This window comes from Anastrepha obliqua, chromosome 2 (genome assembly GCF_027943255.1).
Source record: "Anastrepha obliqua isolate idAnaObli1 chromosome 2, idAnaObli1_1.0, whole genome shotgun sequence".
NCBI lineage: Eukaryota > Metazoa > Arthropoda > Insecta > Diptera > Tephritidae > Anastrepha > Anastrepha obliqua.
In genome coordinates, this window is record NC_072893.1 from 121,489,116 (window position 1) to 121,502,073 (window position 12,958).

At 32.9% G+C, this 12,958-nt stretch overlaps 1 protein-coding gene across 9 annotated transcripts in view; it reads right to left on the reverse strand.

Moving 5' to 3' along the window:
- Window positions 1-12,958, reverse strand: part of LOC129238630 (dynamin) — a 75,328-nt gene that overhangs the window by 20,616 nt on the left and 41,754 nt on the right. For 7 of the 9 annotated variants that reach the window (XM_054873718.1, XM_054873722.1, XM_054873715.1 and 4 more), the window contains exons 10-15: window positions 12,382-12,501; window positions 9,934-9,948; window positions 3,743-3,946; window positions 3,511-3,604; window positions 1,848-1,984; window positions 1,556-1,707 (exon numbers count right to left, since the gene is read on the reverse strand). In XM_054873718.1, coding sequence (XP_054729693.1) covers window positions 1,556-1,707; window positions 1,848-1,984; window positions 3,511-3,604; window positions 3,743-3,946; window positions 9,934-9,948; window positions 12,382-12,501 — 722 coding nt within the window. The remainder of the gene's footprint in view (window positions 1-1,555; window positions 1,708-1,847; window positions 1,985-3,510; window positions 3,605-3,742; window positions 3,947-9,933; window positions 9,949-12,381; window positions 12,502-12,958) is intronic. The other 2 variants (XM_054873719.1, XM_054873721.1) reach the window with 1 other exon arrangement.

The following is a 12,958-nucleotide window of genomic DNA, read 5'->3' on the forward strand; positions in this document are numbered from 1 at the left end:
ATGACCAGATTTGCATTGTATGCGAAAAAATGAGATCGAGAAGAAAAAATGTAAATTTTTTGTAAGTTTGATATGCAATTAATATCCAATGAAAAAAGTGATAGAGCAGCATTTTTATTTTATTTTTGGTGTTAGCAAATTTTAAGACACAAAAAATTGTTAGTAAAGAGTGAGCGATGGGGAGAAAAGAAGAGAAGAGACAAAAACATTTTTGTTTATTGTTAGAACATTTTTTTTTGTGTTAGAAACGTAAAAAGATATTAAAAATATTTGTAAGCAATAGTTAACTAAATGGGCATGAACATACAAATAAACAAAAGTGAGGAATACGTTTTTAAATACATGATTTGTGGTCAGACTTATATGGGAAATTGCTACGTGTCGAAATTCACAATACATACTTGCACTTTTAACCCCTACTAAAAACAAATATTTATTTTTAATATGAAATCACCATGTAAAAAGCGGTCTAAACTAGAGACGACAAACACCGTTTTTTTTTTTAAATTATCGAAAATTTCATGATTAATCCACAGAAATTTTGCAAGTTTTTTTAAATTTATTATCGAACTTCAATGCAAATTTAAAAAATTGTACCCCGGCGCGAATCTCGAAAATTCGGGATTATAATTTGAAAACCAATATTATTTAGCTTTAAGGTAAATTTAAAAGATTTTATCCCGGCACGAATCCCGAAAATTCGGGATTATATCCCAATAACCTACGAAGCTACAAAGCATTTGAAACCGATTTTCTTTGCGGATATTCGTTAAAAGAAGGTTTAACGGATTTAAATTTGGAATTTGTTTTTTTTTTTAATTTCTTACTTGACTCAATGTAAATTTAAAAAATTCTATCACGGCGCGAGTCCCGAAAATGCGCAATTATATTCCGAAAATCTACGACTGGCAATAATCGCTCGTGCAAACATCCTTAGTTTGATTAGTTTGCTATAAAGGATATTAAAACTATTTTTATTGTCGATATTCGTTAAATGATTGGCGAATATTTCCGGTTTTCCCCAACGCAGGTTAAATTTATTTATTTCAAAACTCTTTTTTACCGTTAATTGCCAAATTAACAAATTCCATTACAATTCAGATGCAATCGGACGATAAATTTAAACATTTTTAGTTTTTCATATAAATTTGTATTCGTTCGGTGAAGTTAGCAACACATTTTAATATTTCTATGCATAATTTAATACTTTTAATTTTATTAATTAGTTTATTTCTAAATTAATTATTCCTGCATTTTAACCTATTAGTAGTGCATAAACGTGTATTTAGAAGCGAAAAAGAGGTCCCAACCGTCGATAAATAAATAGTTTTTTTATACTATGTGTATTGAAGAAAATTATGATTATTTAAAAAAAATTTTGTTTTTGAACACAATTTCAAAATTGATTTCAAATTATGTTAAGAATTGCCCTCAATCTTTCTTTAACAAATATTAAACAAATTACAAATACTAATGAGACAAAATCAAGCAAAACTGAAAACGCAAGAAAAAAACTACTTCGAATATTGAACAAAATAAAAGTTGTTGTACTTACGAAGGTAGTAGTGGTGGTGGCAGAGCACCGCCAGGACGACCGCCTGGCAATGGTGGAGCACCGCCGCCTGGGCGATTGGGAATCGCTGGCGCTGGGCGCCCTGAAGCAGGTGGTGGCGGTGGACCGCGACCACCGGCGCTGCCTAAAGAGCCCTGTAAGAAAACAGAAACAGAAAATATTTCATATATTATTTTCGAATTTAGCAGGCCAAAGTTTGTAAGTGTAGTTACGCTTGTGGAATTTATTTAACTAATTAAATGTAATAAATGTATGCATTTGCTTTGTATTTTACCTGTGATGTAGGTGCAGGCTTGCGTGGACCACCAGGACTGGGTGGCGAGAGACGTGGATTATCCAGACCGCTGGGCAACCAATCATTTTTGACAGGTGGTGGTAAAGGTGATGACACTGTGGCCATCGATACATCACCTAAAAAGATTTTTTAATAAGAAATAAAAATGTATAATTGTAAAATTATTAATTATTTCAATAATTTTTTTTCACTTCCAAAACCATATACCCAAATACCAAAACTAAATGACGCAAATAAGAGAAATCGTAAAGACTTTGTTCTTCATTCACAGCGCAGGCGCAAAAGATAAGATTAGAAGGAGTTTTTTAATATACGAATAGCTGACTTGGATGATATGTAGCAATGGCTGTAGTACGCCAGCCAGAAACTTTGCGTAAAACATGATTTGTATACAGAAGGGAGGTTATGTTAAAGGGCGCGAAACGGTTAAGACAAAGGATCACAGTTGGAGAGTCGAAACGGTGCTGGTCGCTAGTCGAGTGAAATGTGCATTAGACTGTCTATATGTTTTTTTTAGCCAAAAATCATTGCTATCGAAAGACTAGTTAATCTTCTTCAAGATACAGTAAAAGCCCAAAGTAACAAATCTCACTATACTTAGTCCTACCATAAGTTCTGTTACAAGTTAAGTCCGTTATAGATATGAAATTATAATAAATTTTAATTTAATTAAATAATTATAAATTTTTTTTTAAGGAAGTTAGTTTTATTTAATCATGTGAATTTAAACAAAAAAAAAATAATTTGTATTCGAAATGGTCACAATTTGCTTTAACACAAGCCTTCAAACGATTAGGCCACTCAGCGATTGCAGCATGCACGGTTTCCATGGATATTGAGGTCGCTGCGCGAACCAAAGATTGTTTGAGACTTTCCAAATTTCTGTGAGGTCTTCAACAGGTCTTGTTCTCCAATTCGCCTACAAAGTGTAGTCCAATGGATGCAGATCTGCCAATCTTCTGCGGCTATGAACCCGGGAATATATTTTTTTGGCTCTGTGGTTTTTGCCTTATGGGCTGAACCGGAATCTTGCTGGAAGATCCAACGCTCTCCATTGAAGAGAGTACTGCTCAACTGCTTCACCATGCCTTCTACGATACCCTAAGGGTACACTTTTGCTCCGCCCTTAATCCCTTTTTCGTAGAAATGAAGAGATGCAACGCCTTTACAAGACACTCCCACCAAACCATTACGGAGACTGGATGGTGGCCACGCTGAACCTTGGAACAACATTTTTTGTCGTTTTGAATATTTTCTCATCTGTGAAAATAATATTATCATGGCCGTCGACTCCGTGCCACCGAAGAAGCTGCTCGCATATATCGAGTCTAATTTTCTTCCAGTTGAGCGACGGAAGGCTTTTATCTTTAATTAGTCTTGTCATGGATCTGGTCGATGCATTTATTTCCCTGGACATGTCTTTCTTATTACAGTGCGTACAAATTTCTACAGATTTCCTTAAAAAGCGGTTTTGGCGAAATTACCCAATACAATAATTTTGAATAGGAACCTCAGTTAAAGAAATGTGCCGCTTCGCCACACTCAGAGAGAACATTTAAAACGAACGTAAGAAACTCTCCACATAACCTCCCCTTACATATCATAAAAATTTTGTTGTCAATTCTATCACACTGTCGCTTACCAATAATTCGTAGCGCTTCCTTGCAGGCATGATACATGCGCAACATCTCTTCGCGTTTTGTGGCCGACTCCGCGGACTCTTCCATCATTTGTGCCTGCGAAGTTGTTAAGAAAATTATTATTTTATTTTATATAATATTATTATTCGAAAAAATATTATTATTAGAAAAAATAAACTAAAGATTTAAAAGACATTTTCTTTTATTAATATTTTCCATCCCCGAAACACTCACCTGATCTCCAGTGGCATACAAATGCGCCAACAGCTCGCCGTTGATGAAATCTTTTGTATTATTAATGATTAACATCATTATAGATTTCGGTACCATATCACGTGTGGTCTTTGTGACGATCTTCATGTACGAATCTACCAAATTGCGAATGGTCTCCACTTGACGCTCCAGCTGTGGATCTGATGCGCTCTCTTCGTTGGCAGACTATAGTTGTTTGTTGTGTTGCGCCATCAAAGCGAGTGAATAAGAAATTGTGGTGGTGACGGTAGTGATTTATGGTGGTGAACGGAAGTTTGTAAAACGTGTGTAAGCAAGTGTGGGTGTGAGAGAGGAGTGTGTATGTGCAGCAACAGCAGCGACAGCGCCAGCGCAGCAGAAGCATTACACATATTTTGTATTTTGCATTTTATATTTTGTTGTTTTTAATTCAATTGAGAAATTTTAGTTTTTTTTTTGTTAAATATAAATATATAGGAAAAGGGAAAGAAAAAAAGAAAAAAATGGATATATACAACTTTCTTTTTCTCAAATGAATAACAAATAATAAATATAATAATAGCGTAAGTAAATCCCATTACAACAAATTTCCGTTAGAGAGTTTCTCATTCAAGGTGTTAGTAGTAGTTGGAAAAAAGTAAAAAAAAAATAGGTAAATACAAAATAGCATATAAATATGTAAGTAATAAATATCAAGCGTTTCGAAAAAAAATTTAGTCGAATAAAATCTCAGAGTTATTATAATAAAATGCTATTTAGGGGTATTCACGACAAGAAACTTATTATAATTATTATAATTTTTTTTTGGGTCTTATATTAAATTAAATTTGGATAAACGTAGTGAATACACCTAATAATTGAATAATAAACATTTTGCATGTTGCGCAATTGAAGAGCGAAATAAAAAAGTATTTTTTCGAATAAAATAAGTGAAATACTTAAAAGCTGAAACTTACTGGCACCACAATAAACAACAGAAAGCACAGTAAAGCAAACAAAAATTCGTCCAATAAGTATGCCAAAAAAATTGAACACAATTATTTGAGAAATAAAAACTAGAAAGGCGTGACAATTAAACTCCTGTCACATTTTAAACAAAATGGTTAAAATATTTTTATGCCACTAAGTATATATCCCCTATAAATAATAATGTTTATGCAACATTTGACATTCAAAAGGGAGCGGCAGAGTGATGCCAGCTGACAGGAAACTTTTTCTTAAAAAAATTAATTTTCTTTTTATATACTTATTGAACGAAACATATTTATGCATAAATGAGTTAGTATTTATATATGTATTTGTTTGTTGTTGTTAACATATGTATATGCCCTGTGTATTCATTAAAAAAACTTATTCTTATACACTTAAAATTAAGAAATTTTAAAGGCAGCTGAGTGTGCGATTAACCTAACCAAAATAAAGGGTGCTTCATCGACTAGTTTCTTTATAAATTACATCTGTTTTTTATACTAATATCTTGCGCCATTTCCCGCTTAGAAAATTGGCAGAAAAAAATATTTTGCTCGCTATAGCTAAAAAATATTCCAAAAAGGGACAACATTGAGTAGATTGGCTGCGCAACTACAGGGCAGCCGATTGAATTATTTAAATGAAGTTATATTCTAAAACTCCAGAATAGCTTCTCGAGTAATGAGCTTCAAACAGGTGTGCGAGTACTCGTTGCTCATTTACTCGGCCTGTTCGAAAATGTGCGAATTAAATCGAGAGCTCAAAAATCAACCGGAAAGTTGATCCCCTTTAATGGAGAAAAAATTATTCCAAAAATGTATACAGTGATTTGTAACAACCGACAACACACCCTGTATAACGCAGCTATACTGATATGACCCTCACATATAGCTAATCTATAGTAAAGCTAATGTGACTTATACGAAACCCGCTCCACTCTTGCCAAAACGCGATATCGCAGCCTAAACTCTTACTGTCGACAGTCTAAACTCTTACTTTCGACTTTGGACGTCTAGCAAACTTGCAAACAGCAGCCATCCACACTATTTTTTTTTCTTTTCTCGTTTGTCCGAGAGACGAAGTGATTTCACTACATTGGAGTGAATAAGAAACTTTAGTGCAGATTAGTGGTAACACAATTGGCTTTTAGGCCTAGGCGAGCCCCCTCCACACCTTAATAGAGAGTGACAACAACCGTAACTTAACCTATTGTAAATTTCATTGTAAAAGAAAATCCACTGCAAAATTAAATAAAAAAGCTACAATCAGCTGACGTCATTGCTTTGTTTGATTACAGAGATTGACTTAACCCAACACTTCGACATTTAATTCTTCGACAGAAGTAACTCTGAATCCGATATTTTTGTAAGCGATTTTCGTTCAAAAATGGACATACGGATAGAAGCTGACCACTTCTCCCAGCAAGAAGATGAGAAGCTTACTACTGCCATTATTTTCAAGCGAAGATCTATGCAATAGACATGACGGTAAAGCTAGTAACTATGATAGGCACTGCAAGAGGCTTTGTGGATACCAAGCGAACTCTTATTGGGAACAGCATATGTGACCTAACCTAACCTAATTAGCTAGAAACACAAATATGTGAGGTTAGAAAAATTCTGCAGAGTGGACAAATCGATTATCCTATAAATCGCACAACTTTAAAAAACAAAAAATTTAAAAATATTTTTAAATCTGTCTTATATTAACTAAAATTGACCTCTAATATTTTAAACATTTATTTTAATGAATTTATGTAGTTTCTAAAGCATTATTTATTGTTTCTGATTGTTCTGAGGTAATTGTGACAAAGAGGTTGTTTTTATTTGTGTTTTGGAGATGCTTCGATGAGGTGATTTGGTGATTTCAAGACGAATATATTAAAGGTGGTGTTGGCAAATCAGCTGATTTTTTTTCTTTCGCCATATCCATGTGACTGAAACAAACTTTTCTAGTTTCACAATACTTTGCTTTGACAATCAAACGTACAGAATATTGTTGTTGGTCTAGTGCCACCACCTTTAATGAATGCGCCTTGGATGATTTGAACAAAACCTTGTAGAAAAGCCAAACAAAAAAGTGAGTGGAGCTTAAAATGTGTAAATTTCAAAACACTGAGATTTTATTAAATTTGTAAAACATAATAAAAATGAACAAATAACGATAAACGAGAAATAATTGTGGAAGAGGTGAACAGAACAAATCAACCGCAGAACGCCGCATAACAAAAATCAGACAACCAAACATATTCGCAAAGGTATTTGCAGCGATCATCAAAATCGACGATTTATATTGAAAATTTTGGCAACTTATCGCTAGAAAATACATATGCGTGTATGTTGAGTGCTGATAACGCCAACCAACATAATTCCTGGCCACATGAGAAAATCCAATAGATTTTTAACATTTTTCGAGTAAAAATTAAGTTTTCTATAAAATTCTATCGAGTAATTTTAGTGAAAAAAAAACATTTGTGAATTTTAATAAGTTCTAAGGAGGCTTGTGATTGTCATAAGTAATGGGAATATTAAAATCCACCGTATACTCTCTCCTAACGGGCACCTCTCTTAAGCGCACACCTACTTTCTTCAGTGAATATCACAAATACTTGAAATTTTTTAAAATTTTTTTCACGTGAGCAAACAACCCCCCCATAACACGTTAACCCTCTCATAACATATTATTAACTTTTTTTATACTTTTCTCATATGCGGACGCCTCCCGTAAGCGGACAAATTTTTCAGGCTCTTAGGTGTCTGCTTAAGAGAGTCCTCTGTATTTCATTTTATTAGAATCCAGTAAATTTTTAAAGTTCCCAACTTCGGTTGTTTCTTAAGCTGCAATTAGTGGTGTCGTAGCCATAACGTAACCATAGCCGTACATCACAACCATAGCCGCAACATTACAGCATTGATCAATTAGTCAGCTGATATTGAAGTGGAATTAATGACAACATTTGCATTTTGTCATAAAAACATGGATAATTTTCCAATAAGTCAGTTAATTTTTCGTCGCTCATTTTTAATATTCAAATTTTTATAGAAGGTGAAATCCAAAATAAACAAGACTGAGACTGATAACTTCGATATTATTTATTCAAAATAGTCCTCTCTGGCCTCGATACACTGTTGAGCGCGATCTAAAAGCTTTTCGAAAGAGTGTTTCAGGGCATTAACCGGAATGTCCTTCAGGATGACGCAAAACGTTTTCCTTTCATGGCCAAATGCGATTTTCCGAATAGGTAGAAGTCACAGGGAGCCATATCAGGCGAATACGGTGAGTGATTGATGTTTAAAAAGCGATAATAAGCTCCAACTTCCTCCTTCGCGGTATTCAGGGGGAATTCGTCGAATGCGATGCAACAGACGCTTCAAAACGCCAAGATAGAAAATTGTATTGACGGTTTGGCCTATTGGCACGAGCTCCTTATGGGCCATTCCCTTGGAATCGTAAAAACAAATGAGCATCGACTTGATTTTTGACTTCCCCAAACGCGATTTGCCTTCCATTCGGCACTTTTACGCTTAGTTTCAAGTTCATGTTGGAGACACCTCGTTTCATCACCAGTTACAATGTCGCAAAGGAAGTTCTCGTCTTCTCTCGCCTCTTTAATGAGGTCTTTCGAATGTTGAATTCTGAGCAATTTTTGGTTCTCAATTAACTTGTGCGGAATGAAACGTGCACAAACCTTTCGTAAGCGCAGCGCAAATGATCAGTTAAAATACGATAAATCGATGTTTTGGAGATATTCATCTCTGATTCCAAGAATTGCAACCAAGAGTTTGGTACATTTTTGATAAATTTGCGAACAATTTCGATGGAGTTTTCGGTGATTACTGATTTTGTCATTTATATCCTCACACCCATCTCTGAAACGTGTAAACCTCTCATGAACTCTGGCACGAGATAGACAATCATCGCCATAAACTTTTTTCATCAATTCAAATGTTTCGGTAAATGTTTTACCGATTTTAAAACAATTGATATTAATTCTTTATTCAAAACTGTTTTGTACCGTGACACAAACTTTCTCACACTTTAGACGCAATAACTTCGCTTCCACTCAACCGAAAACATTTTTATGACGCCAGTTTTGTTTATTTTGAACTTCACCTTGTATAACTTCGTTATAAATACTTTGGTGGATTCAGGTGTTGTGCAACAGAAAAGAGTGTTGCCTATTGAACTTTCTTCAAAAATGCACAGAGTGTCTAGGAAGCATTGCTATTTGATAGTAATCAGCTGATTATTACTATATGAATTTAGTATATCTGCTAATATTTTTTTCGCCTTGCCTATACCGTTTATTTTTCAACCCACCCTGGTAGATAAGTTTAGCAAGACTATTTTGTGGCCCAAACCCTCTACACACCTTATGATACTGCATAACCTAAAAATGTAACCTAACCTGATAACGAAAAAAAAATCAATCTATTGGATTATCCTTCATTTTTGTTGGGCGCTGTTACAACAACAGTAACTAATAACACGAAATATATGTATTATATTAACAAATATAAACAAATTAGCAAATTCATAATTATATATTTGATATTAATGAAAAAAATCGATATTAATTAATTCAATTAAACGGAGAGGTTAATTTCTGTATTGCATTTGCTCCATCACATTTACTCATAACAAACGAAATGAACGAATAATTAACGGTTAAAAAAATATTAACAAAAAGAGTTTGATTGGTTTAGCAAACATACGTTTTTCGTTTTCTGTAGTATATATTTTATTTATTTTTATCATTTATTTACGTTTGTATAAAAATAGATTTGGAAAAAATAAGAAAAAAGACGAATTAAAAGTGAACGTGTAGTTCATATTTTTAGTTAATTTGAGAGATATATTAAACTAAGAATTTTCTATAAAACCAAAAAATATGAATGAAATAAACAAAAAAAACCAAAGTATAAATAAAAAATAATACAATAAATCGAATAAATTAAATTTAAAATATATAAATATATGTAAATATATTAAAAAATATGCCAAATTATAAAAGTAAAATTATAAATGTAAAAAACCCACTAAAAATATTAAACGCCAATTCACCAAATTAATGAAAGAAAAATAATTTTTGCTTTTTTTTTCAAATGACTTTTTTTTTTGTTTTTGTTAAAAACCATTACTTCCATACATTTGCAATGTTGCGAAGTATGTACCAATAAAATGCAAAATAAATACCAAAAGTTTATGAAATAAGTGAAACAAACCTCTTGTCCTTCCTGCTATGGAGAAAAATTCGATAAAACAGAGAAATATACGAAAGTTTGCATTACAAAAATAGTTTGGATATTTTTTTCTTTAAATTCTTGATAAATTCATTAATTATTTTATTTACGTTGCTTGATGTGTAACTGTGTGTGTGTTAGTTAATTTCAATTATTTACATTAATAGCGAATGGGGAGTGGATGGACGGGAAGTCATGTAGGAGGGTACCAAATTTAATAGGCAAATACAAAACAAAAAATATTTTATTTTTTTTAACTTAAAGGCAGGGAACGGCATTATCTTTGCATTTTTCACATAAATATAGAAAATTATTATAAATACAAGTAAAAACTTATTTAAGGGATTCATAAAATTGACGTTAGAAAGTTACGTTTTACATATAATAAGCAGCATTTATGGTGGGTAGGTGCTAAATTTTTTTAACCACTATTGTATATTTCTTTACTGCTATTGTTTGTTTCTTTCTTCTTTTTTTTTTCTTTTTTTACTCCAGCCAGTAATTTATGCAATTAAATCTCTAAATTTTCTTTTACGTATAAAAATTATGAGCTCTTTTATCTGGCATCTCCAAAAGTGAAACCGTAACTCTGTATGAGCTGTTGAAATTTCATCCTGCATTTGTAAAGAACAAAGGGAGACAAATCGTGTTTTATTTTGAAAACGACAAGGGACAAGCTCATGCTCAAAAGATTTTTACAGGTATGGCCAATATTAGTAGGCATTAACTGGCTCTCAGCGAATTTGACAGAACCAGCTGATAGGCTGCGAAACAGGGGATGCGTTTAGAAAAAACTGAGGTTGTGTTGATGATATACGAAAAAAAATCGACACAGTCTCCTCCTATGTTTCCTCTGATCTGATCGGCTGCCGAGGGCCCTGTGACGTGCAGCAGAAGTTGCTCTCGCAATTTTGTTTTTCATCATAGCCAATGGACAAAGCTGGTAAATCTATCATCCTTGGACAAGCATAACTGAGTGCAAAGTGATTTTGCTTCTTATATTTGCAATATTTTTATAGTAAAATATTTTTTTGGATTTTTGTTTTTTTTTTGTCAGAACCATATAAATCAAACTTTCAAAGTCAGTGAAAAATTAAAAAAAAAAAATTCGAAAAATTTTCTTCTAAATTTCGAATTTTTTTAATTTATTTATTAATATTAATTTTTAGAAAATTTCTGGATATGCAGTTACATTGCTCATTCAATTTTGGTAAAATAAGTGCAAGTTTCAAGCGGCAAATAATCGTGCTAATTTAATTTTTTTTACTGACAACTTTTTGCACTTTATTCTAAAGGGTTTTCCAATAATAGGTGTAATTTTGAATAGGATTGCGCTATCGAGAGATGATTCACGATTTTTTATAGCCGGAATTGGAGTGTATTGATCTGGACAACGTTTATTTTCAACAAGACGTCGCTACGTTCCACACAAGCAACGAAACCATTGATCTTTTACGGGAAAAGCTTCTGGACCGAAGAGGTGATTACAATTGGCCACCGAGATCTTGTGATTTAACACCTTGTGACTTTTATCTTTGGCGCCACGTGAAAGACAAGATCTACGCCAACAGCCCAGGGTCAATTCAAGACCTCAAAGATGGAATTCTTGAGGCTAACGAGGACATAGAGCAGCCACTTTGCAATTCGGTTATGGAAAATTTCATGAAAAGGATCTTGTCCTGTAAGCGTGGTCGTGGTGGTCATGAAATAAACATCCGATCATTTATATTAAAAAATAGCATTTTTCTTTGAATATCAAAATAACACCTTTTATTGGAAAACCCTATATATAAAAATAAATTTCTTATGGACGATAATGCGCAAGATCGTTTGCAAAAAAATGCACAAAATCCAAGTACCTGTTATAGAAAAAATATTGCATCTCTGTGCTTAAATTCGCCGCAGTGAAATAGCAAAATGGCTTACACAACGAGAGCAGCCAGTTTTTTCTCAATAACTGCCTACATCAATCAGCACAGAAATTACAGAAAATTGCTGGAATGGATTAACAAATGCGTTCAATTCCGAATAAAAACATAATTCCTCTGTGAAGTGCTTTCTTCTTCTAGGGAAAATTATTTCATGAAATACACTAACAGCTTCTACATCTATTAGATGCTTTCAATTTTCACGATGTGAATAATTACTTTTATTAAAAGCACAGAAAACAAATACAATAAATTAAGCCACTTCATTTAAACTTCATTGAAAATGCTTTAAATTTTACTATATTTCACGTAATTAATATTTACTTATTTTTCAATAGTCAGCTAAAAAAATTTTAGCTACTTTGAGGCTTATGTAAGGACGAAGTACAAGTATAAATACATTTATGTACCCATAATATTATATATGTGCATGATTACATAGTAAATACCTACATGAAAATTACATAAACGCGATATCTTTTTAATATGCAAAACAACTTACCTCATCACCATTTTCCTGTGCCACTTGTTTCTCAGGATAGACGCCGGCGCGTAGGAATGAGGCCTTCCACGATTCCACATCTTCAACGTTCTCACAAGAAAGCTCGAGTTGTTTGTAATCCTAAGCAAATGTTGGAGAGCGACAAAAACCACATTTTAATAAATATTCAAGTTTTCGTTTTTAACAACACAAATGCAAATAATAAGAAACAAAATTGAAATGAGCAACAGGAGTGGTAGATAACAAAATCAATAAAATAAAAAAAAAAAACAATTTTATTTTTTTCTTATGGGAAGTTGGGTACGGTGAGTAAGTATTCGAAAATAAAATAGGAAATCAATAAAAAAATTTGGTGTTTAAAAAGAAATTAAGAAAAAACGTTCAGCAAGTGGCTACTTACGAAGAGCTAATGCGAGTATTTATATATTTTTTATTAAACAATTTTTCATTTAAAATATGCAAAAGCAGGCAATGGCATAGTTTTCAAAGTCACTATTCAATACATTACTAATTTTGTTTTATGGGTTTTTATGTAATTAATTGCTGCTTTAAAAATCATGCCACGCCAACGCATATT